This window comes from Pezoporus wallicus, unplaced genomic scaffold, assembly GCF_028554395.1.
Source record: "Pezoporus wallicus isolate ANWC-B61680 ecotype Strahan unplaced genomic scaffold, APGP_CSIRO_Pwel_v1 scaffold_3294, whole genome shotgun sequence".
NCBI lineage: Eukaryota > Metazoa > Chordata > Aves > Psittaciformes > Psittacidae > Pezoporus > Pezoporus wallicus.
In genome coordinates, this window is record NW_026635478.1 from 7,073,524 (window position 1) to 7,099,402 (window position 25,879).

Consider the following 25,879-nt stretch of genomic DNA (forward strand, 5'->3'; position numbering starts at 1 on the left):
AATGGCCTGGTATGGATGTGCTTTTTTCCAGACACCATGTGGTTCCTACAGTTTCTCTACACATCTTCTCTCTTTGCAAGCATCACTTCTGCTGCTACATCTTCCTTCCATTAAAAGGACCACTGACAACAGATCGCCGGACAACACAGACTTTCCTGTCACAGTGATTCAAGCAATGTGAAATGAGAAAACCCAGTAGTTTCTCTAGTATTGAGCATCAAGGACTGCTGAGCTTCCTGTGACCAAATTAGGCACAGCTCCTTGCCTCATGCAAATCACCCTCAGTGCAGCAAACCAAATCAGGGGTGTAAAAACTGGGGCACCTTGCAACCTGAACAAAACCAAAACCCAAGAAAGCAACATGGCTGTAGGGTTTCTTTTTGCCTTGGCTTTTAAATCATGTCAGAAATGGGCAAGCTGAGACAAACTCCCTCGATGGAAGCGCTGTGGGGTGAGGGAAGGTAGTGGGATGCATGAAAGAAAACAAATCCCAAAACAAAGCCAAAATCAATCACTAGATAGAAGTACAGCTATTTGGTCTCTAGTTGCCTACCATCAGTTTTCAGATTGGTGTATCACCTACCTCTCCAGCAGCGCAAAATGACCCTGAAGAGGTTTCTGAGTAACACAAACCATGTTATGGGTCCCTTTGCCTTCTCCCTACCATGTAAGGAACAGTCCTTCACCTTTCACTCCAAAATTGCTAGCAGATATGAGAAACACCCCTCCCTTTTGTAACTACAGAAGCTCCAGCCTTTTCTTTTTTATAGAAAGCATTGAGCTGAATTTCTGCATTGTGGATATATTGTCAATATTGTAGGGGTTACATATATATACATATATATATGAAATGCTTATATACATACATATATATATATGTATTTGTCCCTGCTCTCCCTCCCCCCGCTCCATTCTATCACTTCCTTGCTAGAGGGAAGGAAAATGTCAACATCAGTCTGTTGCAGAGGTTTGTCACATTTATTTCTCTCCTCCCCGGAGCACTTAGGTGATTGGTTTTGGTCCATATTCCAGCAGTTAATAGCCACTCGCAAAGCTCATGAGCCCAAGCTATGCTGGGATGATATCCCAGCCTACACATGAAGGGTGACTCCTCTTCATTGGACAGGTATGTATGGTAAATTTTTTTGGTAGCTTCAACACATTTCCCAGTGGCAGCACATGTAAATTGATCCAAGCAAACTGGAACCCTTGAGCAAATCCCTTCTTGTGTTGCTGTTGTTTTACGCTGTGTTATGTCATGGGACTTGCACAGAAAATAAGAGCACTCTATTTCCATAGGAAAGCCTTCTAAAAAACAAAAAGCATAATCTGACGTCTTGTCCTATGTGAGATAAGGAAAGTCAAACTGCATGTTTATTAGGGAAAAAAACAACAACAAAAAAAAAAAACCAAAACTGAAACAAACCAAAAGGAAAGAAAGAACTCAAGGGAGACGTTGTAGGAACAGTGAAGTAGTGCGTAAGTCCAGGCTTTCTCCCCTTTACTTTTCTGCCAGCACCACTTCAGCCTGCTAGTTTGTTTTGTTAAGGTGCTTCAGGTCCTGCATGATCTTCAAGCTAAGCGGCGACCCCGAGTACTGCTTCTGTGTTGTTGCTTCGCCTCCCAAACAGTGCCAGCCATCCGGGCAGATGTTTCTCCCACAGACCCACAGAGGCGGTGCACCAGTTCCCTTCAGCACTCATCTTCTTGGTATATTTGTTCATCCAGTTCCTGGGATTCAAGGTGCTCAAGGCGGTCTGTTCGGCCACTCATAATCTCATCTGGGGTCTTCATGAACCTGCAAAACACAGAAATGTGTGATTTCCCAGTGGTCTCAGTTTTTACGTTCATCAAGATGTTGATGAACATCTACATCTCTACAGCTCCCAGAATCACAGAATGGTTTGTATTGGAAAGAACATTAAAGCTCATCCAGTTCCACCCCCCTGCCACGGGCAGGAACACCTCACACTAGACCAGGTTGCTCAAAGCCCCGTCCAACTTGGCCTTGAACACTGCCAGGGATGGGGCAGCCACAGCTTCTTTGGGCAACCTGGGCCAGTGCCTCACCACCCTCACAGGGAAGGACTTCTTCCTTATACCTAACCTAATTCTTCCCTGTTTAAGTTAGAACTCATTGCCCCTCCTCCTACCAATACAGTCTCTGATGAATAGTCCTGAGTATTTCCCAGCGTCTCCCCAGCCCACTGGTGTCTTCCCTCCTCTGCACCTTGAAAGGAAACCAAAAACTTCACATGCATTTACCCCTGCTCCTTGAAAATTCGAACCAAACCCCACAGTCCTTTAAAAAAAAATGGTATTTCCTTTTTCTCCCTTGTATTGTCTGCTGTTGTTGTTCAAGATGCTAGCATGCCACAGCTACACTCATTTACAGTGTCTGGAGACAGACCATTCAAGACCTTTATGGCCAGCATATTTCACAGCAAAAGCACTTGCAAGGTGTGGAGAAGCAGAGGGCTACTGGTTTGTGCTATCTTCTGTGTAGGTGACTGAAGAGAATATGAAACACCAAAGGACTGGGGGTGGAAAAAGCCAAGGACCAAGTCAGAACAAGTTCTGGGAAATGGAAAAAGCCCTGAAAGAAAAACCTTTTGGGCTAGGGAACTGTGAGCAAAGATAGTCTCTTCCTGTGTGATTGTAGCAAGCCTAATTATAATGAAGCAGCATCCTCTGTAAATGAATGCCATGGCTCCTAGCACTAATGTCTTGATGCAGTGAGCCTGCATGGGGCTAGAAACAGAAACTGCCTCTGGGGAGGCATGACAGCAGTAGGAAATGGGAAAGGACATCCACCAGCCTGCAGATCAAGTCTGCAGTCCTGATCTTTGCCAGGATGCTTTTGTGTACTACTGTACAGAGATAGCACGGAAAAGCTCTGCTTTTTCTTTCTGAATTTAATAGCATAGGAAGAGAGTGTGGCACAGGAAGGATGAAATCCTAGTTTAAACACAAATCACTTTCCTAACTCATAAGTACTTCTGGAGAAATTAGGATGAAAGATGTTTATGCTGGACGTGTTACAAAATTTCACAGTCTTCCATTAACGATGCACTGGCTAACATCCAGCAGTACAAAATGTGTTAATCAGAGGAGCTGATTTTATTTCAGGTTGATGATATGCTCGGTACCCTTGCCCCAGTGAAAACAAAACGAACTGACAGGAGCTTTGTTACTATCATTGACCCAGAAATCACTGCTGAAGCTTGTGGGCAAGACTTGCCTCCTCTTCTGCCTCTGAGTTTATAAAGCTGAAGGCTCTCTGACTGAAGAATCTGAAGTCTCCCAGCAAATGCATAGCACAGCCTGGAACTAACCTTTTGCCACCCCTTCTAATTTTGGAAACCATGTGCACATATGCATTTAGGGGAAAAAAAAAAAGAAAAGAGGGCTGTGACTCACTGCTGTGTCACTCCCATTTGTATGCTGGAAGAACGCTGCTGATATAAATGGTGTTACCGTGGTCAAAAGCGAGCATACACAAGTGGTGAATCAGTCCCTGGCTACACAGTGAAAATGCACCAAAGCCTACGGGCCAGACTGTGCCCTGATTTAAACCCTGGGCTTGTCTTGTTGATCCTGCAGGAGGAGGAAATTGAAACAGAGAGTGATTCCACTGCCCTCCCTACCTTCTGTCTGCTCTGCTTCCTAAACCATGTGGGAAATGGGCTGGTGTGCTTCAGGTATCCTTTCTGGTCTGTGTTTTAAATCATGTCAAGGAACTCAAAGTATTTGTAATAGCATTTGATTAAAATCTAAAAAATCAACCCCGAACGACAAGCTAATGCAGAAACAGTACCTGTGACATCTTCTGTTGAAGACGACACTCAGGCAAACTATTAGAAATCCTTCTCTAACCCCATTTTACTTACAGCTCTGTACAGATATCTGCATAAGAGAACTGTCTTCATGTTACTTGTAGACATATTTCCTATTATTTCTATGCTTGTGAGAAATAGCCAAGGAAGACATATTAATGGCTTGATTTTTTGCAGCTGTTCTTCTTTTTCTCTTCAGATATAAATAGGTCTAAGAAAACAACATCAAAACGTTTTTATTGGGAATTGTGCAAAAAATGCTTTGTTGTTTTTTTTCCAGTTTCTGAAGGAAATGAGGTTTATATGCTCATGTTTTATGCTCCCTGGTGACCTTTGAATTTGTTGGTCAATTTTGGGCAAGCCTGACAGAGGAACTGAGGTCTCCAAGGGTATTAAGTTTCTACAGTTTTCAGAAAATAGGCAGCCTGGTTGAGAAGACTCCTGTTTTGTTTGTGCCCTTACTGGAGGACAGGCTCCAAGATAAGCACATTCGCTGTTCAGCATCACAGAATTCCCCCAGGGCAGCAGAGTCTTCACATAAGGCCATAGCGATACAGGTTCCCTTGGTACTGCTGCTGATGGAGCAACCTTGTTTTAACTTTCCACAAAAATATCATGCAGTTGATTTTGCCTGTGATTCGTTCTTCCCTTCACTCTCCTTTCCCCATCTAAATCTCCTTCTAAGAGCTGACATCATAAACAAGACATTCACAGAAACCTTTTCAGCTGTAGATAGTTTGAGTGTTCATGCAGTCCTGTTAGCTATTTAAGAAAACAGACTGTCTTCCTATCAATTCCATTTCTAAGCACATTACTAGCTTCAGACCACTGACATCAAAGCAGTGACTTTGATGGCATCTAAGTCTTTGGTCTGAGTTCAGTGCTCCTTGGGTCAGACATACGCATCAGGACTCGTTGGTCTTGTATGAGGAGAACTGGAGTGCTCTCACTCTCTGCCAGCCACACTCAAGTTTGTACAAGTAACTTCCTGCTTTATTGCTGTTTCAGACATTACATCCTAAATTCTTGGTTGTATCATCCCATCCAATGTGTTAGGTTTTATCAACAGCTCCTACAGGTCCCTCTCTTCCTTGTAGGCAGCACTGCTGAAGACATGGTCATCAGCACTTCTCTTCTGTGATGCCAAAGCACTTGAGGAAATGCCTGATGGCTGCTTAGCTTTCACCACCAGCTGTGTTTGAGAAGTCAGTTTGGAGTGGCTTTTCCAGCAGTTCGGCTGAGATCATTAATCATTTAGCTAAGGTCTTAAACAATGGCACAGCCTGCTTGAAGCAAGTGAAAAGACTTCTATTGACTCCACTGATCATTGAAAGAGGCTCATATTTCTGTAAATTGGTGCAGTTGCCTTGAAAGCTGGGAAGCACTGGTTTAGACAGCTTTTACAAATGTATGCCCATTGTCACCTGTGTTATAGCTGTGGCGATGAAGTATCCCACACACAATTCCATTCTCCATCTTCAAAAACTAATCGCCTGTAGAAAGACAAGGCAAAGAAAAGATTACCTGAACAAAAGCCTTTGTCCTGGCTCCTTCCGGATAATATTTAGTTTGTAGTAGTGGCGCAGGGCTCTGGACATTTTCTCGTAAGTCATATTTGTTCTGTTCTGTTTTTTTCAAGAGAAAAAGGAAAAATGTGGTGAGATGATTCACTGAAATCTTCCTAAGCCCCAAAAGGACTTGCAGAACTATCACAGCTAGCTAAAGTAACCAAGTGAGTTCAAGAAATTACATGTTCCTCTCCTTTGCAGGCCCATCCTGCCCCTCCAGCCCTCATCACCAGATTTTTATGGGTCTCTTTTCATTGAGGGCAATTTAACCAAGGAAAAAACAAAAATTCCAAGTGATTTTTTTCTAGTTTCTTGGATCACAGATAACAAAAGGCTTCGTCAACCACAAGAGGAGCCATTAGATGGAGGGAGATGCTGATGCCAAGTGGGACGTGACAGGCTTGTTCTTAATGAAAACCACCTTTTGTAAAAGCATAAGAACAGTGGCTAATAGACTGAATCTGTCAGCAATCCCTGCCAAGAGCTCTGTTCCTCTGGGATTCCCCTCCATTAACTAGTTAATGCTTACAGAGCACTGTGGAGATAGAGAGACTACTTCTCATGTTATATGGGTGTAAATTAAGAAGCCCATTAGGTTGTACATCTGCTTCTATACAGAGCCTCCCCTTCATTTTGGGAACTGCTGACCCGAATGTCATAGTCAGAGCACTGAGTGTCACAAGGCACTGGCAGTGTGGGCAGCCCCCATAGTACTGACTTGGAATAGCAGGATCAGTCCCTTAGGCTATGTCTACATGAAGAGCATTTTTCTGGTACAACAAGCACTGGTTACTATGCTGGCAAAAAAACTTCCATCAGAGAGACAACTATACCGGCAAAGCCATGATTGCACGAGTATTAAGCAGCCGCCTTGCCATGGGCAAAACATGCCAAACTAGTAGAAGCATGCTTTTGCTCTGTGAGCCTCCATGTTAGGAGTTTGGCTTGGCACAGTCCAAGATCAGGCAGAAGACTGTAGTGTTGAACTGGATTTATTAAATGAGACTGATCTGCCATGTCTAAAATGTCACCTAAGAGCAGACCTCTGCTTGCCTTGGCCATCAACTCTGCTAAGGGAGGCCACATAAAAAGCTGTTTGTCTGGCAAAATCTAGGTTCTGCTCATTGGGAAGCCCCCTGAAATACCATGTGTGCTTTTTCCATTTCTTACATACTAAAAAGCCACTGTGTTTCCCAAGTGGCTCATGCAGCTTCAGTTTTAGACACACAGCATGAGACATAATGGCAAGGCCCAATTATTAGCATTGAGGTTGGGTAAAATCTGAACTCTCCATTCCCAGTATTGCAGCTCAAGACCTCTAAAACAGATGTTCTTGTAAGCACTGACTCACAGGAGAAAATCTTGACCTTATCAAGATTTTAGGCTATGTATACTAATATATATACATATATATGTAATCCATACATACTCAGCCCCAAACTGCAAAAATCAGTAACTGTTTTCCAGAGGACAGAGCAGAATTACACTCTCAACAGAAAATACGTAATACTGCAGCATTTAGTGTCTGTCACAGGACAGTGTGTGAAATCTGGATGTTGGTGTAGACAGGAACACAGAGAGAAAGCTCCTACTGAGACATAATATACAGACTACATCTGATCACAACACCCTTAGCGTCAGGTTTTGCGAAGAAATGAGGTGCCTCGAGAGAGAAGGACCGTTAATTCTTGCACTCCTTGTAATTTTATAATTAAATGCATTTATAGGTAAATGCCTTTAAACCAAACCACCAGGTTCTGTATATGAAAGGTAGGTTTTAGTGCTCGAGGCTGGATGCTTTACATTTCTAATGTGCATAGAATGAAAGATTATAACTTTACAGCAGTAGTTTATATGCACATGCTTTCTTCCTATTCCCCTTGCTTATAAGTGAATCCTATGATGTTACGAGAAGTGGAGTGCTGCAGGAGGAAAACTTCATTGCTTCCTTACCTTGTGGTTTCCCCACAGCCGGGCCAGCCCGTTGGGATCCACTATCCGAAATATTTTGGATTCCTTATCTTCCCATCGGATGAAATTTTCGTACCGGCTGTCAGAAAGCAGCTGATAAACATAATCCCAAAGCAATCTACAGTCTGTGAAGAGAGGAACAAGAAAATAGTGATTTTTTTTTTTTTTCCTTGGGACTAATTCTGGAAACTTTTGGGTGGATGTTCAGTGAAAGGACAGTTGGGATCAGGGCTGAAACAGCTGCTGCAGTCTGAAATGGCTTGGTTGGTATAGACCAATGTTTGCAAAAGGCAGTGGAATATACAGCCTCTTCTCATGCATCCCAATCCTTCTGGCACTAACTGAGCATCTTTATCACATTAAAAGCTGTATAAGATGACCTGCTCATCTTAGTTGTGTGTTTATTGTTGTACTGATGCACATAAAACTACCACTATTGGCCCTGATGATGTTGCTGGCTCTTTCACTGAGGAAATCAAGAATCCTGCAGCCTGCTCTTCCTTGCTTGAGGCTGTCCCTTTCTGTCCTAATACGTCTAAAACATGGGCAGTGTTACAGCTTTCCTTTGTATACTCCACACGATATAAAATCTACCATTTTTTAATTTGCTTTTTGTTTTATTTTTTAAGGTTTCTGAGAAAAAAAAACAAGTATTGTAATTACTTGAGTGCTATTGAGAGGTTATATACTTTCTATTTGGATAATTGAATTCAAATTTCCTCTTGGCAAACACTCCTTAGGTCGCTAATTAAAGGTCTAACAGATACTTAGGTTTTAGTTTAGTGTTTTTCACTTTCATGGCAGTCTCTTGAGATCGAGGAAGCCAAGAGCTGAGCTGCTCCTACTTCCTGCTTGCAGTGTATGTGTGCACAGCACAGCATAATAACTGGCAACTATGAAATATGTAAAGTGAATTGCACAGAGCTGGGGGTTCTGCTGTTGTCAGAAACAACAGGGGTTTTATAGCTCAACTGTTCAGATCCCGAAGATGGACTTACAGTTGCATTTTACTTTGAAAGAAATACCAATCTCTGAGAGATGACTTGTTAAGAGTAGGTAAGTAAAAGGCAGGCAACCAAAGACATCCAGCTTCTAGGTGATAAAGCTGGATTCTTGTTAGCCCGTCTTTCCTTTTCAAGTCTGTCTGTCTGGGGTTAGGAATGTGTTACAATAGGGATGATGACATGTTCCATATGAGAATATAAAATGCTTTTTGAAAAGGGATATGAGTAACACATTTAATGAGCATACCTGAAATGCTTAGAGATATTAACATTATGGATTTTTTTTCCATTTTCAAACTGTACAGAGTATCTCTGAAACCTGTACTGTCTCTAAAACAGAGCTTACTTTGCCAGTGCCCTTACTATAGACTCTCCCTACCAGTCCTACAGAGAACAATGCAGAGAAGCCTTCCTTTCCCTGTTCCCCCATCAGAAGTCACATATGTGGGCCAGTCACCTATTCTGTGGCTGCAGATATCAAGTAGGTAGCTGGCTGCAATGCCAAACACTGCTGCAGCTAACCCCTTGTGCGGTGTGGTACAAGTGACTTTCCCTGGACCATGCAGGAGGCCTGTAGAAGAGCATGAAATAGAAAGTCTCAATTTCTGTCATCTTTCCCCTCACAAATTCACAAAACACAGCTCTTCCATCACCTTTCCATCAATAATCTTTCACAAACACATACACTTAGTCTCTTAGACATGCATGTACTAGAAAAAAACCCTTTTTTTCTAAATTTAATTTATACGGAACAAGGGAAGGGAGATTATATTGCTCTACTGCTTTGTGCCTTTTAATAATGTGGGGAAGTGCTCAGATAATAGGGTAGTAAGGGGCCATGTAAGTAGTTCCTTGACACTTCATTCCACAACTCACAATGAAAGGCTGTACATAGACTGATTTTTTAATGCAACAATCTTAATTCAAACCAAAACCCAAAAAAACCCAAACAACAAAAGAATTATGTTTTGGGTCCTATCTATCTATCTATCTATCTATCTATCTATCTATCTATCTATCTATCTATCTATCTTTTTCCTTTTTCTTTAGTTTCCTTCTCTGACTCCCAACTGCATATTTTATCAGCCGATCAGAGTTGGTAATATTCCTGCATTCCAAAAACTACCTTTTTTTCCCATCATCCCATGTAATCTGTGATAATTAGCAACAAAACCTGTACAGACTAGGTCAATGGTTCATGCTGAATTCACTGTTCTCAACCAGCTTTTCCTAAAGATCTCCATGCTTTCTTTCTATGCAGTCCTTATTAAAATCAACCGTAAAGGTGATGCAATTCCCTAGATCAGCAGTGAATCATCACCATGGCAATCACTGGGCAGTACTGGCCTAAACATTGGTGGTGGGTCTAAAGCTGGCCCCACCTCATCTGCAAGAAAGGTCTGTCTTGATGGGAGCAGGTTCAAATCAGAAAACATTCACTTAGCTGATATTTGTGAAGGAAAAATGAGACATATTTTTGGCCAAGGCAGGAATTTATTAGAAATCTGAGGGAAGAGAGGAAGGACTTGTGGGTCTGTTGTTGAAACAGCACTTTCGGATTGTGATGAAAGTTTGCTGAGGTGGTTGGCTGGTGTATGGCCCCATTGGGAGAGTGCTGCAGGAATCTGGCATCCCAGTTATCAGTCATTTGGTTTTACTTCTGCCATTGCTGTTAGTCCTGGCAGGAGTGGCTCTCCCTGGGTTCAGCTGGGGGAATGGAGCTCCTGCAGAGGCAAGTCAATGTCAAGCTCTGGCACAGTCCTGAATGTGAAGCCCAGGACAGACACTCTCCAATTATAGCAACTTATAGCTAATATTTACACAGAGATATGATTTACCCTAAACTTTACTTTCACCTCATTATTTGCAATGTTACGCTATTTTTAATCAGTAGCGTACTACTGTAACTATGCTCTAGAAAATTTCCAGTGCTATAAATATAAGTCTTCCTGATGGGGATGGCAGACCCCTAATATCCTCTCTACCATGGCCCCTGGAAAAGTTTCAAGGAGCTGATGGCTTCTTGACAGCTGACTGGAATTGCACATACAATGTGCACTGCATTGCGCTAGGGCTGCATGTTCACCTCAGTGTGGCCAGCAAGTAACTTCTAGTTGAACCTAATGGCTTTCGTTACGTTCCACTACCTATCATTACTACACACACACACATACACTCACACACACTGCACCCTTCTCCTTCACAAAAACAAGAAAGCACAAAAGATTCACCCCAAGATATCTGGGTGGCAAATTACTGGACTAACAACAGAGCTTCAGACTCTAAGAACAGGTAGGATTCAAGTGCAGATTTGTTTTCTGTTGTTCACTTAATTTTTAGAATGGATTCAGGCTAAACTTGAATATAAATATTCCTCAAAGGAGAAGAACTCAGATCTGCATCTTGAGATCTTCACAAGAAAAGTCCTAAGTGATCAAGGGCTCCATCCCATATTCTAAACTGACTGAGCTGCTCAGACTTGCAGAGGTATTTAGTAGGCTGGTGGTATTTGCAAAAATACCCAACCACCAAGTATCTCACAACTCTGTTTGCTTCAGCAAGAAAACTGAAAATTCTGGAAAATTCTGCTTGGCTCTACAACCACTTACAAACCTGTCTTCAAAAGCTACAGCTCTCTAGCAGCAAATTTAGATACACGACTGAGTTGCAATAATTTAAAGAGCTGGAATGCTTCAATGCAATAGTGGTAACATGTCTCAAGCCACTGCAAATAGGAAATAAAAAGCAACAGCTTTAAACACCAGTGGAAAAGATTTAGGCTCACTGACTTTCTTCTCATCTCTGCTGGGAGCTATGAGGGTGCACACTGTCAGTCATCATGGACCAGCTGATGCTTGGCAGCACAATTTAGTTAAATATATGAGTTCTGTTTGCAGAGTACCTAAATCAGTTTGACTTCTTTCAAGTTTTGCATGGGAGACTTTTAGGAATTTGAGTATAGGCACTCAGGTGTTTGGTTTTGGTTTGGTTTGTTTTTTTAACAACAAATGATTTACATCCTGGGTATCTTTCTCCAGAGATTGCAAGGTATAGACCCATAAGGTTCTGGAGGGGTCTTGATGGCTGAAAGAGTGGGAGCAACCAAATAATCCATCGTTATTAGCCTAGTAGAGATCATCTTTAATAGGACAATAGAGACTACAGGTCAAAGACTGCTGGTAACTCTTTGCAACTGTAATGAATGTGGGGTAGAGCCCATTTGGAGCAGACTGCAAGACAATGAAGTTGATGAAAACCCAAGAAGAGGCAATGCTAGAAAATGCTATTAAAAGGAGCTTCTCCACTGAGGAAAGAGGCAATTCTACAGAAGGTTGGTGAAGACAATACAGAAAGTTGCATCCTCCAGGAAGGTCAAAAGTGTTGCATACATTTTCAGGAATGATGGAGAAATGGAGCACGGACTTGCATGTGGATGGTTGTTTTCTAGGTGCAAATCACTTTTCTGAGGAAAGTCCGGGTGGTGTGAATGACTCCATGAAAACTCAATCACTTCCTTGGCTGTCAGGCGGCCTCCAAAGGAACAGTCACATGGGGAAACACTCCACAGGGAGTGTGTCTGCTAGTGAGCAATGGCAAGAAAGCACGTGGATATTGCTAAGGCCAAGTAAGTTTAGAAGTGTGAGATTCAATAGGGGAGCTGAGTCAGGGCTGGTACCTAAATTGTTTGGGTGTGCAGCGATTTCCTGCCTTTTGGCTAAAATAAGCTTACTTAGAAAGCAAGTCTGTCTCTTTAACACACGGAGGCATCACTTCCCCCTAACACACACATGTACTTTTTTACAGGAAAGTGAACTTAGATGATTGAACTTTGTACAATCTGATGGTGAAGGGATTTAGCTGTGCAGAGCTGGGACTGAGAGGGTTTAAGGTGATGTGGTATCAAACAACCTAGCCAAACTGGGAGGGTAGTGAACAGCACCCTGAACAGCACCCACGAATGGGGCAGGAGTCCTAAAAGCTGGCATTTCCATGTGCCACCATTTTCACAACTGTATTACTGGGCAAGACTAAACTACATCATTAGCTGGGAATTAGAGCAAACTGTCCCTTCAAATGGAGAGGCATGCCTACAACCTTCTGGCTGCAACTACTGCTCCTAGGGAGATTTTTGTAGTTATGCACAAGGTAGTGATAAAGTGTAGAGTACTCAGCTGGCTTTCAAGATGTCCCCCATAAACACTGCCCTACATGTGCATGAGGCAGCAGTTGCACACTCCTGCTAATAACAGCCATGTATTGTACAGTCTTGATGTTGTCAGACCTAAAGTAAAGCCTTGGGAGCTGCCTCCTCACTCAGTCCCCTGGCTGCTGCTTAGCTGCTAGGGTTGACACCAGGCACAAGAAAAACAGGCAGCTGCACGTCTCTGGAGAGGATGAGGGAGAGGAGACAGAGTGGCTGGGGTCTGAGAAGTAGGAAGAAATCTCTCCTCCCTAACAGCAGCAAGCTTGCCTCCTCACTCTAGATTTAAGCTGTCCCTTCACAAGGCAGAATCACCCAAGTCTCAGCCACTTCTCCTTGGCATAGTAAAACTCAGTTTCTCTTCTCTGGCTGAAAAGCTCTGTTTTCTGCCCACACTTACAGCACTGCTTCAATAATGTTACAAAAAAAAGGGGAAACTGTAATGTTGCCATTAAAACCCCCTTGTGATAGTCAAATAGACACTGTGGGAGCAGAAGAATGTATTATAGACTCTTGATTTCATATATCCTTTATAGACATAGTCTTCTGAATATACATCTAAAGAAGACTGGCATATAAACACTTCCTAATGGCTATATGATAGTAATGCATATCTCCCTTAGAACTGAAATACCATCTCAGAATGATCTATAAACAATATAGATTTTAGGTTCCTAGTATTTTGACACTTGTCCAGCCATTACGAATGACTTCTCTAATGTCATTTGCTTAAGACTGTTTCGATGCTGCAGTAGTGAGAGGTCTTACATGTGTGCTCCCTTAGACTAAATAATGTTTACACATGCATAGGCATACACATGTAAAAACCTCTTTTGTTCAGAGTATAACATCCCCATGCACACCAACATTTCCTGAAACACACACTGCATCTGAGCCCCCTGTTGTTTAGGAGAGACCCATGGGGCCGAATCAGAGCTGGCCCTGCTCATGTATCAGCTACCAAAATCCTCTCTTAACCACAGAAACGTTTCGCGAGACCCACCCGCATCTTGCACTGAAGATCATTATGTGAAATAGGTTCGGTCTCGTTGAGGACTGACTTAGAAAGTAATACGGCTTCACAGAGGAAAAGATCATGCCGAAGCAATGTTGTCATACTCCCTCTGACACCAGCTGAGGCCTCACCCCTTGCTGAGTAGGTTAACCTAAAATTTCTCTACTGTGATATCATCTGACTTCAATGGTTCTATGATTTCTACCAGCTGAAGAGTTCTCCCAAACTCAAGCCCATTTATTTTACAAGGTGATTTGTGCTTCAGTTGCATTTGTTCACAGTGAAGAACAATGGCTGTTTACAACAGAGACTAATGAACACTACTTCTCTAGAAGTTCTCTGGTACTCTGGATTTGTAAGCACACCGTAAGTGTGGTTGAGATAGCTAACGTGGTGATGCTCATGGTATTAAAATGATGAACTGCTGAAATTGAGCTGGCCATAGCTGCTGTGAGAAGAAGGTCCTGATCTCCCTTTCATCTTATCTTCCTTTCCTCCTGCTGCTTACCTTGTGGTGGCTTTGCTGTTAAGATTTCTCCATGAGCTGACTTAAATCACTCAGCAGAAGAAAATAAACCCTGCAAAAAATACCAGCTGTCTTTCTGCTGTCTGAGAGCTGAATGTGCATGCAGAAAGACCTAGTCAATGCTAAAGCCAGCAAAAAGAAGGTGGCAGACTCCTCCAGCAAACCAGGTGAGGACGGGAGGAAAAGGGAAAAGAGACACAGAAGGTCCTGCTCAGCCTACTGCCTGTGATCATCCCTCTTGCTGGAGAAGGTCAGTAAGTCTCTGAGAAGACACAGTACTTACCTGGATTTGTTTACACTGTAGCCAGAACCAAGAAATCACAAAGGCTGCTGTATAGGAAATATAAAAGACCGGGAGAGAACTCCTGACTTGGTTTAGGCTTGCTGTGGAGATGAGCTCTAACTGCATTTTAACCATATCCTAGCTGTGCAACAGGCAGAGCCTTCTGGAAAGCCAGATGGACCTTTGGGCTTTCCAACTGATGCACGAAGTTCAGCAGACTGGCTGTAATGTGTTCAGCAGTACAGTGAGGACTATTCAGTTCACTTGCTCCCATCACATCAATGGAGAGGGAGGAAAAATAAAACTGGTGCAAAGGAGAGGAAAGACATATGGCTGGACCTTAGCAAATCAGCTCCTGTATTCTTGCTGAAAACCTATTCCATGGCAAAAAATGAACACATTGGGAAACCAACAGACAGCACACTGAGAAAGATGCGCTACAGTAGGATTACTGCTGTGTTGAGACACAAATCCAACCTCAGTATCTATCTACTTCTATGACATACTTATTTTAGCAGACAAAACTACAGGAAAAAAGTAACCAAGTCTCATGATTAAGGGGTTAAAAGGCTCTGAGGACTGAGGGAGCATTGATGCTGAGATGGAACAGTCTTGCTCATGCCTATATGGTAATCCAAGTCCAGATTACTGAGGAAGAAGTTTTCTTTCTGTGAATGTTGGCTGCAGTTGGAAACAGGATGGTAAACTGGTGCAGTAAAGCCAATGTTTCTTGTGGGAAAATCTCTTGACAGACAACTGTTTGCTCAGCTCTGTAAATTCAAGCTGGGGCTGAGGAAAGAGGTTGCCAGATCACACACTACAACAGTTGCATGTTGCTTCTGTCTTGTACCCAAGTGCCGAGTGGGAGATCAGGCAGAAGGACAGCAGAAACCCAAGACTGTTGTGCTGCTAACAGTTGTGCTGAGAGGCTGGAAAAGTAACACAGCAAGATGAGGGCAAGCTCTGTCTTTTGCAATAAAAAAAGCTTGTATGGGGAAGAATGATCCAAAAGGTTCATATCCCTCATGTGCTTGTAGAGAAGAGCACTCAAATCACAAAGAATACGTAATGGACAGGTCAGGGACAGTCTGATAGATGAAAGCTGAAGTCTGTTGTCTTAAAATGTCCTTTCCTTCCCCCCCATCCTGTCCCATTTTCCTGCGCCATCCCTTCATCCCCACCAAAGAGACAGGAATTTCCAGCATTAGTTTCAAGTGGTGTTCTTTTGCTGCTCCACTACAGTGCTAGAAAGCACTCTTTCATTTATTTTGCTAATACCTCCATCTGATCCTCCTGTGGCTTTTCCTCACCTTTACTGCCCATGAAGGACAATGACTAGGAAAAGGGAAAGTAATTCGACCTCTGCCTGTTCCCATGCACATCCTACAAACACCCCACAACCACTCTAACATTGTTACACTGGCCAAACACTTCAATGATGGGAATTTAAGAATTAAAGATGAAGCTTTATCTTTTGAATTGTACTTCAGAGAAGTGCAAAAAGCAGAACTGACTTAAATACACCAAAGGCATTCCCAACAGGAGTAATAATTTTTGACCTCACAATGTAAGAATCTCCAGTATCTTGTGACACAACACAGATGGAAAACTGTAGTCTTACCACTTTAAAGGTGTGCATTTGAATTAACATAAACAGATGCAAACTTTTGTATGCTACTTCTAACTGGTTAGTATTAAAGTATTAAATAGGCCTGTCTCTGAAGAGTGCAGTGTCAACACTACGGTGTATTTTCCTGGTCTAACTAAGAGGGTTCAAAGTGATGCAAGTTTGCTTTGTAGAAGAAAATCTCATTACCTGCACAACTCTAGCCTGAAGAAAGTGTGCAATATACAGAGAAAATGAGTGACATGGTTTCATTAGAAGTCAAGCTTCTTGAAAAAGTGCTTAACGTCCCCCAAGTGTTTAACCCCAACGGAGACTGAGGTACTCTGAGCCCACTTACCCATCTGTCTGGTCATGGCATATAGATGCTGCAGTAATAAGGATGAAATCTAAATGAGTGAGCTTTCCTGTGGTTAGTCCAGGCTTCTGAATGGACCTGAACAAGCCCTGACTGCAATTTCTGCTCCTGTAACTGTGCAATAAGAATGAAGGCACCTGTAAAGCAAGACACTTCACAGAAAATCTACAACCACATCTCCAAGCTATTGCTATTCAGCTAGTGCTTGAGTGTCATTAGTTAAATTGGCAGGGAAAGAGCACTTTCATGCTGAAATTAATTGTTAATGCCATGTTAAGATGACTCTCAAGGTTATAATGAAAACTTCTCCTATGAACTCTGAGTTTGACTCTCATCTATACTTCAGTCTCTTTATAGTAGTCTGGCTTTCCACAAGGGGCTTGAAATAGAAGTGACATATAGTGCAAATGTAAAAGTGCACATGACTGCAAGGGCAAGCAATTAAACAAGCCCGGTGACATTATCGTTGTCATATCCAAATGGAAACGACAGGCCATGCTTACACTGAGAGTCTCAGGCCCTTTCAAGGCTCCAATCTGTCTGTATGAGCTATGGCAAGGAGGGCAAGCTGCCTGGAAAGCAGGCGCTGAACCCCCACCAATTACAATTTACTAAAGTTGTGAGGCTAAAGCGAACCACTGTTCTGGTTTCTGTAGCCTGTAGTTTGCCCGGCTGTAACTTGTAACTGTTCAGCTACTGAGATTGTCTGGTCACATTTGACCCCAAAGTCTGTGCTTCTCAGAAGCCCACCAGTCACTACAATGTTGTCAAACCCTGCTGGGAATGTGCCTTATGACAGTGGTGAAGAAGGTCGTAGCAGTCTCAGGAATACATAGAGGTAGGCTCCTATGGTACTAGCAATGCTGTCCTAAAAAACCGTGAAGCATATGGCAAAAGCTAAGTTGCTATAGCTTGGTTTGTCAGCACTGGTCCTCTGCAAAGGAGGATACAGCAATCATTTTCAGTTTAGGTAAGAATTCACTGCAGTGAAACTCATGATGCCACTTTGGAAGGGGGAAAAGTAAGGAATGAAACAGTGATGCACACTATGGGATGGATAGTAAGCTTGAGTAGTAAGCCCTTGATAGTAAGGGCTGATGCACACAGGGAACCTGACTGGTGTAGGCTTTTCCAAGTATCAAGTGCCACAGCAGGTCTGTGTGGACATTCCTGTCCACCTAAGTGACTGGTAGAAGATGGCTTCTACTTACAAAGCAGTCTTGTCATCCTGGAATAAAGTCACTTACCAACCACTAAATGACTATATGAGGGAATTAGACTCAAGCCTTTACCACTAAAACCTTTAGTGCTTACTGCCTTACACACATAGACAACTCACAACCACCACCATGAAAAATTTTGACCTGAAAAATGCGGGTCAAAACAGAAGCGTCTGTATCACAGAGACATTACAACAAGCTTTAAATACTGCAACAGACAAAACCAGCAGCAGATAGCTCAGTATACATTATGTACCCAGCCTCATTAAGTTTACAGGTAGCTTGGGTTGCTGTCATGATGAGGCGTTTAGTGAAGGAAAAAAACAGGGAGATACCAGACTGACCAGTAGTGCAGGGTATTGGTTGTTCCAATTTTAAGTTGGCTAATACATTTTTTTGTTTTTAAATTGGAACCTGCAAGTGTGAGGTATTATAGCATAACACAGGGCATTACTAGTCACTAGTATCTAGAAGTAAATATAACCTATGATTCTGAGTGAGGGACTGGTCAGATGGCAGCTACTGATACAATGTATGGCATGACTTCTTTTTCTGTGCAGTATAGCGCTCTCACCTCTCACCAGCAACACCTTTCACCTTTGCATGCTGTTCCTTTCTTTATATTTACCTTGTCTGTTGGACAGTAAACTCTTTGTGGTGGGGAATGCAGCACAATAGAGCCGATAGATAATACTGTATTTTTAACACTAAATATTAAGTAGAACAAGAAGCTGCATCCCCTAGAATAGAACAGAATTAGATAGATTATTTCAATTGGAAAGGATCTACAGTGATCATACAGTACATATAGTACAACTGCCTGAGTGATTCAGGGCTGATCACATTAAAGCATGTTATTAAGGGCAGTGTTCCAATTCCTCTTAAATGCTGACAGGCATGGGGCATCAACTGTCTAGCTACGAAGCCTCTGACAACCCTCTCTGTAAAGACATGCTTCCTAACATCCAGTCTAAACTTCCTCTTGCACAGCTTTGAACCATTCCTGCACATTGTGCCACTGGCTACCAGGGGGAAGAGCTCTGCACCTCTCTCTTCACATTCCCTCCACAGGCAGCTATAGAGAGCCATGAGCGCTCAAGGCATCTCTTTTTCTCCAAACTAGACAAACCCAAAATCCTTAGCCACTCCTAGTAGGACATTCCTTCCAGCTTTTCACCAGCTTTGTTGCCCTCCTCTAGACAAGTTCAAGGACCTTCAGGGGCCCAGAACTCCACCCAGCACTCAAGGTGAGGCCACACCAATGTTGAATACAGCAGGATAATCACCTCTTTTTGACCAGCTGGTGATGCTGTGTTTGATGTACCCCAGGATGTGATTTGCCCTCTTGGCTGTCAGGGTACCCTGCTGATTCCTATTCAGTCTACTGTTGACCAGCACTCCCAGACCTCTTTCTGCAGGGCTGCTCCCCAGCCACTCCTCTCCCAGTGTATACTTGTGTTCATCATTACTCCATTCTAGGCCCAGGATCTGACAATTTCAATCTGTTGAATTTCATCCCAGTAATCACAGTCTAATGCTTCGATCTATCAAGATTCCTCTGTAAAGGCTCCTCTCCCTCAAGAGAGTCAATAGCACCTCCCAGTTTTGTGTTATCAGCAAACCTGCTAATGGTGCATTCTACACCTGCATCCAGTCATTGATAAATATATTGAACATGACTGGCCCCTGAAGAGGCCTGAGGAATACTGCTGCTGACCAGACAGACAACTTGTCCAGAAGGATGTTGTGAGGGACAGTATCAAAAGCCTAACTAAAATCTGGAATAACTCAGGCACCACCTTCCCTTCATCCACTAGATGTGTGACCTTATCATAAGGTATCAGTTGTGAATAGTCAATATGACTGTGCCTGATGGTTATATTATTCTTTAAATGCCATTCAGTAGTACCTGGTACAATCTTTCCCATGTTTTCTCCCCAGCCCTTCTGTGAGGGTTAACAGCTAACAGCTGCTGCAAAACTTTTGAGTTGTGCTTAGCTGTTGGTTTTAACCCCCTTTACAATACAGTATAACTGGATTTTGTCTTCTTTCCCACTCACCTTCTCTACCTCCCAACATATGTAATTGCATTGTAACTGTGCCTGTACAGCTATTTTGTACAGAAAGGAAAACAAACTACTGTGGTGTAACTGCATCTGCATGAAGGATTTTTCTGGTATGTCAGTTAACAAAAAATAACCATCCTACAACTTGACACAGCCATAAATGTCACATCAACATATCTGGAGCAAATGTGGGCACTGGGGCTCTGGTCCTAGTGGGTAAGTTGAGGAGAAACTGCTGACCAAGGTGCCATGGGTTTGGTGCCTTGTGATGTTTAAGCTCTAAATGTCTACTGTTACAAATCTAACTCCTCAATCAGCTGAGTTCGTTTTTCTTAACCTCCTCTAAAAGAAGCTTTCCAGCTCAAGTCCAAAGTGAAAAAAAAAAAGCCACATCAGTTGATTTGCGCTTTTTTTGGTGGAAATATTCACTCAAATAACCCCTTCTGTCTTTTCCCTTCCCACACAAGCTTATGAGAAGTGATTAAGTTCTTCAAGAGGGAGGAGAATCCTTGATTCTGCTTCCCCTCCAGCCTCCCTCCCCACACAAAGGAACCAAACTACCATCCTTAACAGAGCTCTGGGGTGGAAGATTTCCCCATGCTCAGAGCTAGCACATTGCCTACGCCCATCGTAAGTGCTGGTTTGTAGATTTTAGTAGAATGTGAGTCATTCATAGCTGATGCACTCTTACCAGGGGACCTGCATTTTCAGTTTCGGCCATCAGACTGTTTTTATTGAGAAGTTGCTTATACATGTCTTACTACAAATATGTGGTGCTCATGCTACGCCCCTGTACTCTCTGGATGCGTGGCACAGGAAGGCTGAGGCAAGTCAGAAGCAAAGCTGGATGTAGATCTCTTTCATGACTTTGGCAGGGTAAGAATCTTGCTTGTCCTCATTCCAACAGCAGTCAATAGTTTTATGGGCCAAACCAATACAGTGGTAGACAGTGTGCCTCTGACTAGTTTAAACACTACCTGGCTTTTCCTTTGACTTCTGAAGGGGAAGAAACAAATCTAGTAGCTCATAAAGTCAGATACAGCCCAGTTGCTAAGGTAACCCAGTTGATAAAACAGCACACCAAGAGACAACAACAGGCCTGCCTTTACACTACTTTACACTACCCTCTCCACAAATGCAGAGCAGAACCAAAAGCAGCAGGCAGGGTGGGGCTCTGCAGAGGAATAGCAGTGCTCATCCTCCTAAGCTGCTTGTACGAATGGCATAGGTCTGCCTCAGACACACACGGTGAACCTGGAACTTAGCGGGTTTTATTGGTTCTCAATTCCAACAGGACAGGGAGCCCTTGAGGGGAGTCCACCTGCACGTACCACTGCTCTAGGGCATTCTGCCTTTCACACTCATAAAATCATTTGGTTAGTATCTGCACTGGGCAATGCTTGAGGAAAAGAGGTAGTTGTCTCTATATCCCAAAGTTACAGTACCAGCATTTGCTGTGGATTGGTGAACAAGTCTTTCAGTCCCAGAGAGCTAGCACAGAAAATGACTAAGCAAGCCGGAAATCCCAGGAACCTGCTCAGTGATGCATTTCCCCTCACAAGGAACATCCAGAATTGTATAAGTGAGTTTTAAGCGACTGAATCGAAAGTGAGGCAAATACTAGCATGCCATTATATTAATTTGGATGATTTCCTGCATGCTTGTCCTGGGAGGTGGAGGTGAACATAGATATTTGAAAGAAAAAGGACATTTTTGACACCTAAATAAAATTTGGTTGTGAAAAACTGTCCTGGTTGAAGTCAACAGCAGAGCTCCCAAGGAAAGCTATGGGAGCAGAACTTCAGGATGGCCGCAGTGAGGGTTTCTGGTGGTTGTGGTTCCACCAGCGTTGCAGTGCATGCCTCAGTCATGACACGCTAGGAACACCTGCCAACACAACAACCCCTGCCTGTCCTTGTACCTTGGGGAAGTACCTTTTATGAGATATCAAAGTCCTAACATGTTTGATAACAAAACCCTCCCAGTCAGAGGTGCATTAGCAGTTCAATTGCCATTCTGCAGAAGAGCTGATTTCAGGCCCCTGTCTTGACTGAAACTGCAACCGCGTTAAAAAAAAAAAACAGGGAAAAAAAAATAGTTTTCATTTTCCCACAGGGTGAAATCCTTGGAGACTCTTTGGGGGGAACCAAGATGGACTAGAGAGATAAAAGTAAGCCAGACAGGCTGCCTGCTTGCTAGAGTTCAAGTTAGGAGCTCACTACCAACACTGTTGCTGCTTTGAATTACCAGTTTCAGTGGGGAAAACTGTCCATTACACTGCCCTGCTAAACTCCCCTTCTGACACACTGTTAATATTTTGAAGAGGTGGCATAGCTAGATGACTATTGATGCCTGAGTTAGTTAGCTTAACCCTTGCCCAGCATACTTACAGGGGATGCAAGTCTGCCTTTGGATCATTCCAACACAATGACCTCTGGTTCTGACAATGTTATAGAAAAGACTCGTGCATATTGTGTTAAGAAGATAGCTAAATGTAATTTTAAAAATCTACTCTAGTCACTGATAAATAATATATCGAACCTTAATGAGTAACATAAAGATACTTTATGCCTCTGCTTGCTAGAAAAGTGTAAAATGGCCTTAGAGGAAAAGAGAATAAGACCTTCAACTTCAAATTCTATGCTGTAAAAGGGAAAGTGCTTTACCAGTAAAATTAATATTTTGAGAAACTATATTACATAAAAAGGTAGGAAAGATTTGTCAACGGTGAGCAGAGGTCATTATTTTGCCTGACAGGAAGCCCAGAGCCTTATTGATTGACCTGAAAACACTGTCTTTGTGGATAGTAGGAAGTGAAAACATTGTTTTCTTTCTCACCACCAAGTAATTGCATGCTGCATTTAAAAACAGACTCTGTCTACAAGTAAACAGGTTTATGAGGCTGTGAGGTATCCTAAGTCTAGGAAGAATTCCTTTTACAATTTAAAATATCTGAGCTGGGAATAGAATGTATTTTGGAGCTCAGCCCAATGTTTTAGCCAGCAGCCCATGGGGCTTCCCTCATCACTATTACCCATGAAAACCACCTGCATTCAAATAGCTAAGCCAGTAGAAAGTAAAGGCTCTCCTCTCACCAATACATATATATACTTACATATAAACATATAAGTACTTGGCTCTGGCACTGGACTATTGGTAAACCTTTTCTTTACCCAACCCATTAGTCTTCCTCATCCATAAAATGGAAATAATGCCAGTAACTTTTTAAAAGGCTCTTTATAACAATACATCTTTTAGAATCCAAGTGTTACAGTGTTCATGGTCTCATCTCCCTCAAATCAAAGTGGCAAGCCAGGTTGGTCAAAAGCCTCCACGTTAACTACAGCAGTGTCAGTGAAGGTAAGGACACTCGGGTGGAAAATAGATTATGCTAACATAAACCACAAATGCCCTTAAAAAGAAATTATGTAATGGCAAGAGCTCTAAATTGAAGGCAAGAAACACGGGCTGTCTACACTGTAATCTGGGTTTTGTCACCTTTAAATTGCCTGTGAGCTCCTCATACAGTCTAGCTACAGTTCAGGAGCCATTACAACCCAACCTGAATAGCACTACCTTGTGCCTGTACAGCAAGTGAGGTTTGCTGGCATTTGCAATTAAAGGACATGAGGCACTGGCAAATTTATCAGCAGAAATCTAAGATGTTAGCAACCACCAGCTATGTAATCACCCAACCCTTGGCCTCATCTGAACTGAATGCTTGAATACACCTCAGGTCTTTTTAGCATGAAATACTTAACCAGCTCTTTAAGACATGCCACCCATGCTGGTGGGTTTAAGCTAACCCACAAGACTGCAAATGAAAGCAGCTAAGCATGCAAATACAGCTGTATAACACTTTAAACTGCTACACACATTTGCCAAGCAACCGTGTTAGGCCTGACTATCCAAGGTCTTTGGCTCTGCTGCCCTGCAAGCAACACAGGGATGGAAAGGACATGGGAGTACTAGTTACAGGGCTTGTGTCACTGGACCCAGTGCACAGCATGTAGAAACCAAGAGATTCCCAATTATATAAAAAACTCCTGAATTTAAATTGAAAACTACACCACCAACAACTCCTCATATTTTTTCTTATATTCTTTTCAGCCAGGGGTCCATTCTTAGAGAACATTTCCTTCTGAAAAATAAAAATTAACAACCCACTGCTCTTCCAGTAGTACTTTATGGAAAGGAAATCTGCAGTGATGCAACCAGTAGTGTATCTTCTCTGCCATAACATTAAGTACATTTCTTAGCTTGCTGAGAATAGTGTGGGCATAACAATCAAATGGAGAGAGACAAATGTCAGCCAGGCAAAAATATCAAAAGATTAATTTCTGTTACCTATCTCTATTATATGAAATGATCATAGCTCTTGCTGTGTTTGATGTTCGACTAGATGGTGAGATATGTACCTTTTGGATTTAAAGTGGTAAGTCTTAAGAAAATAAAAAGTCTTCCTCATTAAAGCTAAGGCAGCACCACATCTGTAACAAATTTAAGGCATGTAAGGACAAAAAAGAACAAGGTGTTTTAAAAAGTACCTCTCTGGACATGTGTAATACCCCAAAGCAGCTAGGTATCACACTGGCTTGCTGCTGACATAAATGCATGGAATGTTTTTGGGTGTGGTGCATACTCACATCTCTCCAAAGACACTGGTTACTGGAGCATTCAGCATTATTTCTGAAGTGGCTGGATTCCCATTCCCCCCCTTTCCCTACCTATTTACAGTTCCAAGTACAAAAAACACTTTCTGTAACCTCAGCTTCCTGATTCAGCTGTTGTGATGTCAGTTATTTACGATAACAAAAGTGAGGCAATGCCTGTGGTTTGTGGGGGACAAAGGCAACCTTGTTTCTCTAAAACGGGGATAATCCTAGTGTGACAAGCACAGGAAAGACACATAGTAGGACTCCGAGGCAGTATGAGCCTCACCATCTCCATAACAGTGGGCTTGACGGTGCATTATCTCAAAGGCCACAAACAGAGGACTTTTTCCTTTCCGTAAGACTGGACATCAATGTGAATGCAACTCTTGGAAAACTACCTCTTTGCAGGGCAAAGTTTTGGAGATAGGTATCTTGGGAAAGAAATGGTTTGCTAGTGGGTAGAGAGACAGTCAGTGTCAGGACACAGATGTTTCAATACCAATTACGTGTTCTGTGGTCACAAGCAAGTCACTCTGCACCTCTGCTTACCTGCCACAAAACTGGCTTAATCATATTTAACCGTCTAAACCACAGATGTGGTGAAACCTGTAGAATGCCAGTAAACTCCTGAGGTCACAGAGTGGCAAACTCTTAATACCCAGCATGGTTAGGTATGAATGAAAAGCGTCAGCTTTGGTGTAGCCTACAGAATGTCACTCACCTGCTATTCTTCCAATTGGCATCGCATGGTCCTCAGGAGGGGATACAGACACCATGATGTGGTTCATATAAGCTAACTCTTCTCGGTGGGACAAGTTGATTGGCTTTACCTCCCTGTGAAGCCCATCCTCAGACAACCTTGGTGGTTTGAAATCGGAGTGCCTGGGGTTCAGTATCAAAGGATGCATAATAGGGCTGGGCATCAGCTGGATGACCCTGGTGTTCTCCTGGCGAGGGCTGGAGGGCTTCTGGAGCACCTCGGAATGAGGCGGGCAGTGGTTGTTTTCTATTGGGGACACTGAGAGAGGATAGGGCTCCTGCTGGCTGTTCTCGTGCTGATGCCTTATCCCCGGCACCCTGTCAGCTGGGGAAAGGCGACGGATAGTGCTGTCCATAGGGGACTTCAGTGGCCGCTGATCGGGATCTGGTGATGGACGGTGGTTGTTGGTGATGGGTGATCTAGAACGATGCAACAGTTCAATGGTTGGGGGGTTGTGGTGGACCGTTTCTGTGGATGGTCTTGAGGGCCTCTGGACAAAGCTATCTGTGGAGAAAAAAAAAATTACAGATCAGCTATATTGTGATCAAGGTGTAGGATCTAAATGTCACACTACCAGCTGGACTTACTGGGTACTGCTTGGAAATGTTTGCTTGTTGACTTACTGCTTGTCATCTTGGAAATGTTTTTATTTGTGTGACCTACAGAGGCCCAGAAAAACACCATATAAATGCAGATATAGCTATTACTACACAGAATGAGATCAGTACCATGAAAACAATCTTCTTCCACCACCACATAAAGGTAGTTCCTGGGGAAATGTGTTAAGAGAAA

The 25,879-nt window shown here is 42.8% G+C and overlaps 1 protein-coding gene across 3 annotated transcripts in view; it reads right to left on the reverse strand.

Annotated features, from left to right (window-relative positions):
* Positions 1-1,347: 1,347 nt before the first annotated feature.
* The window catches only part of ETV6 (ETS variant transcription factor 6), a 133,122-nt gene continuing 108,590 nt past the window's right edge, over positions 1,348-25,879 (reverse strand). For all 3 annotated transcript variants that reach the window (XM_057426652.1, XM_057426641.1, XM_057426633.1), the window contains 4 exons: positions 25,049-25,591; positions 7,358-7,500; positions 5,361-5,461; positions 1,348-1,798 (listed from right to left, as the gene is read on the reverse strand). In XM_057426652.1, coding sequence (XP_057282635.1) covers positions 1,693-1,798; positions 5,361-5,461; positions 7,358-7,500; positions 25,049-25,591 — 893 coding nt within the window. In that variant the 3' untranslated portion in view covers positions 1,348-1,692. The remainder of the gene's footprint in view (positions 1,799-5,360; positions 5,462-7,357; positions 7,501-25,048; positions 25,592-25,879) is intronic.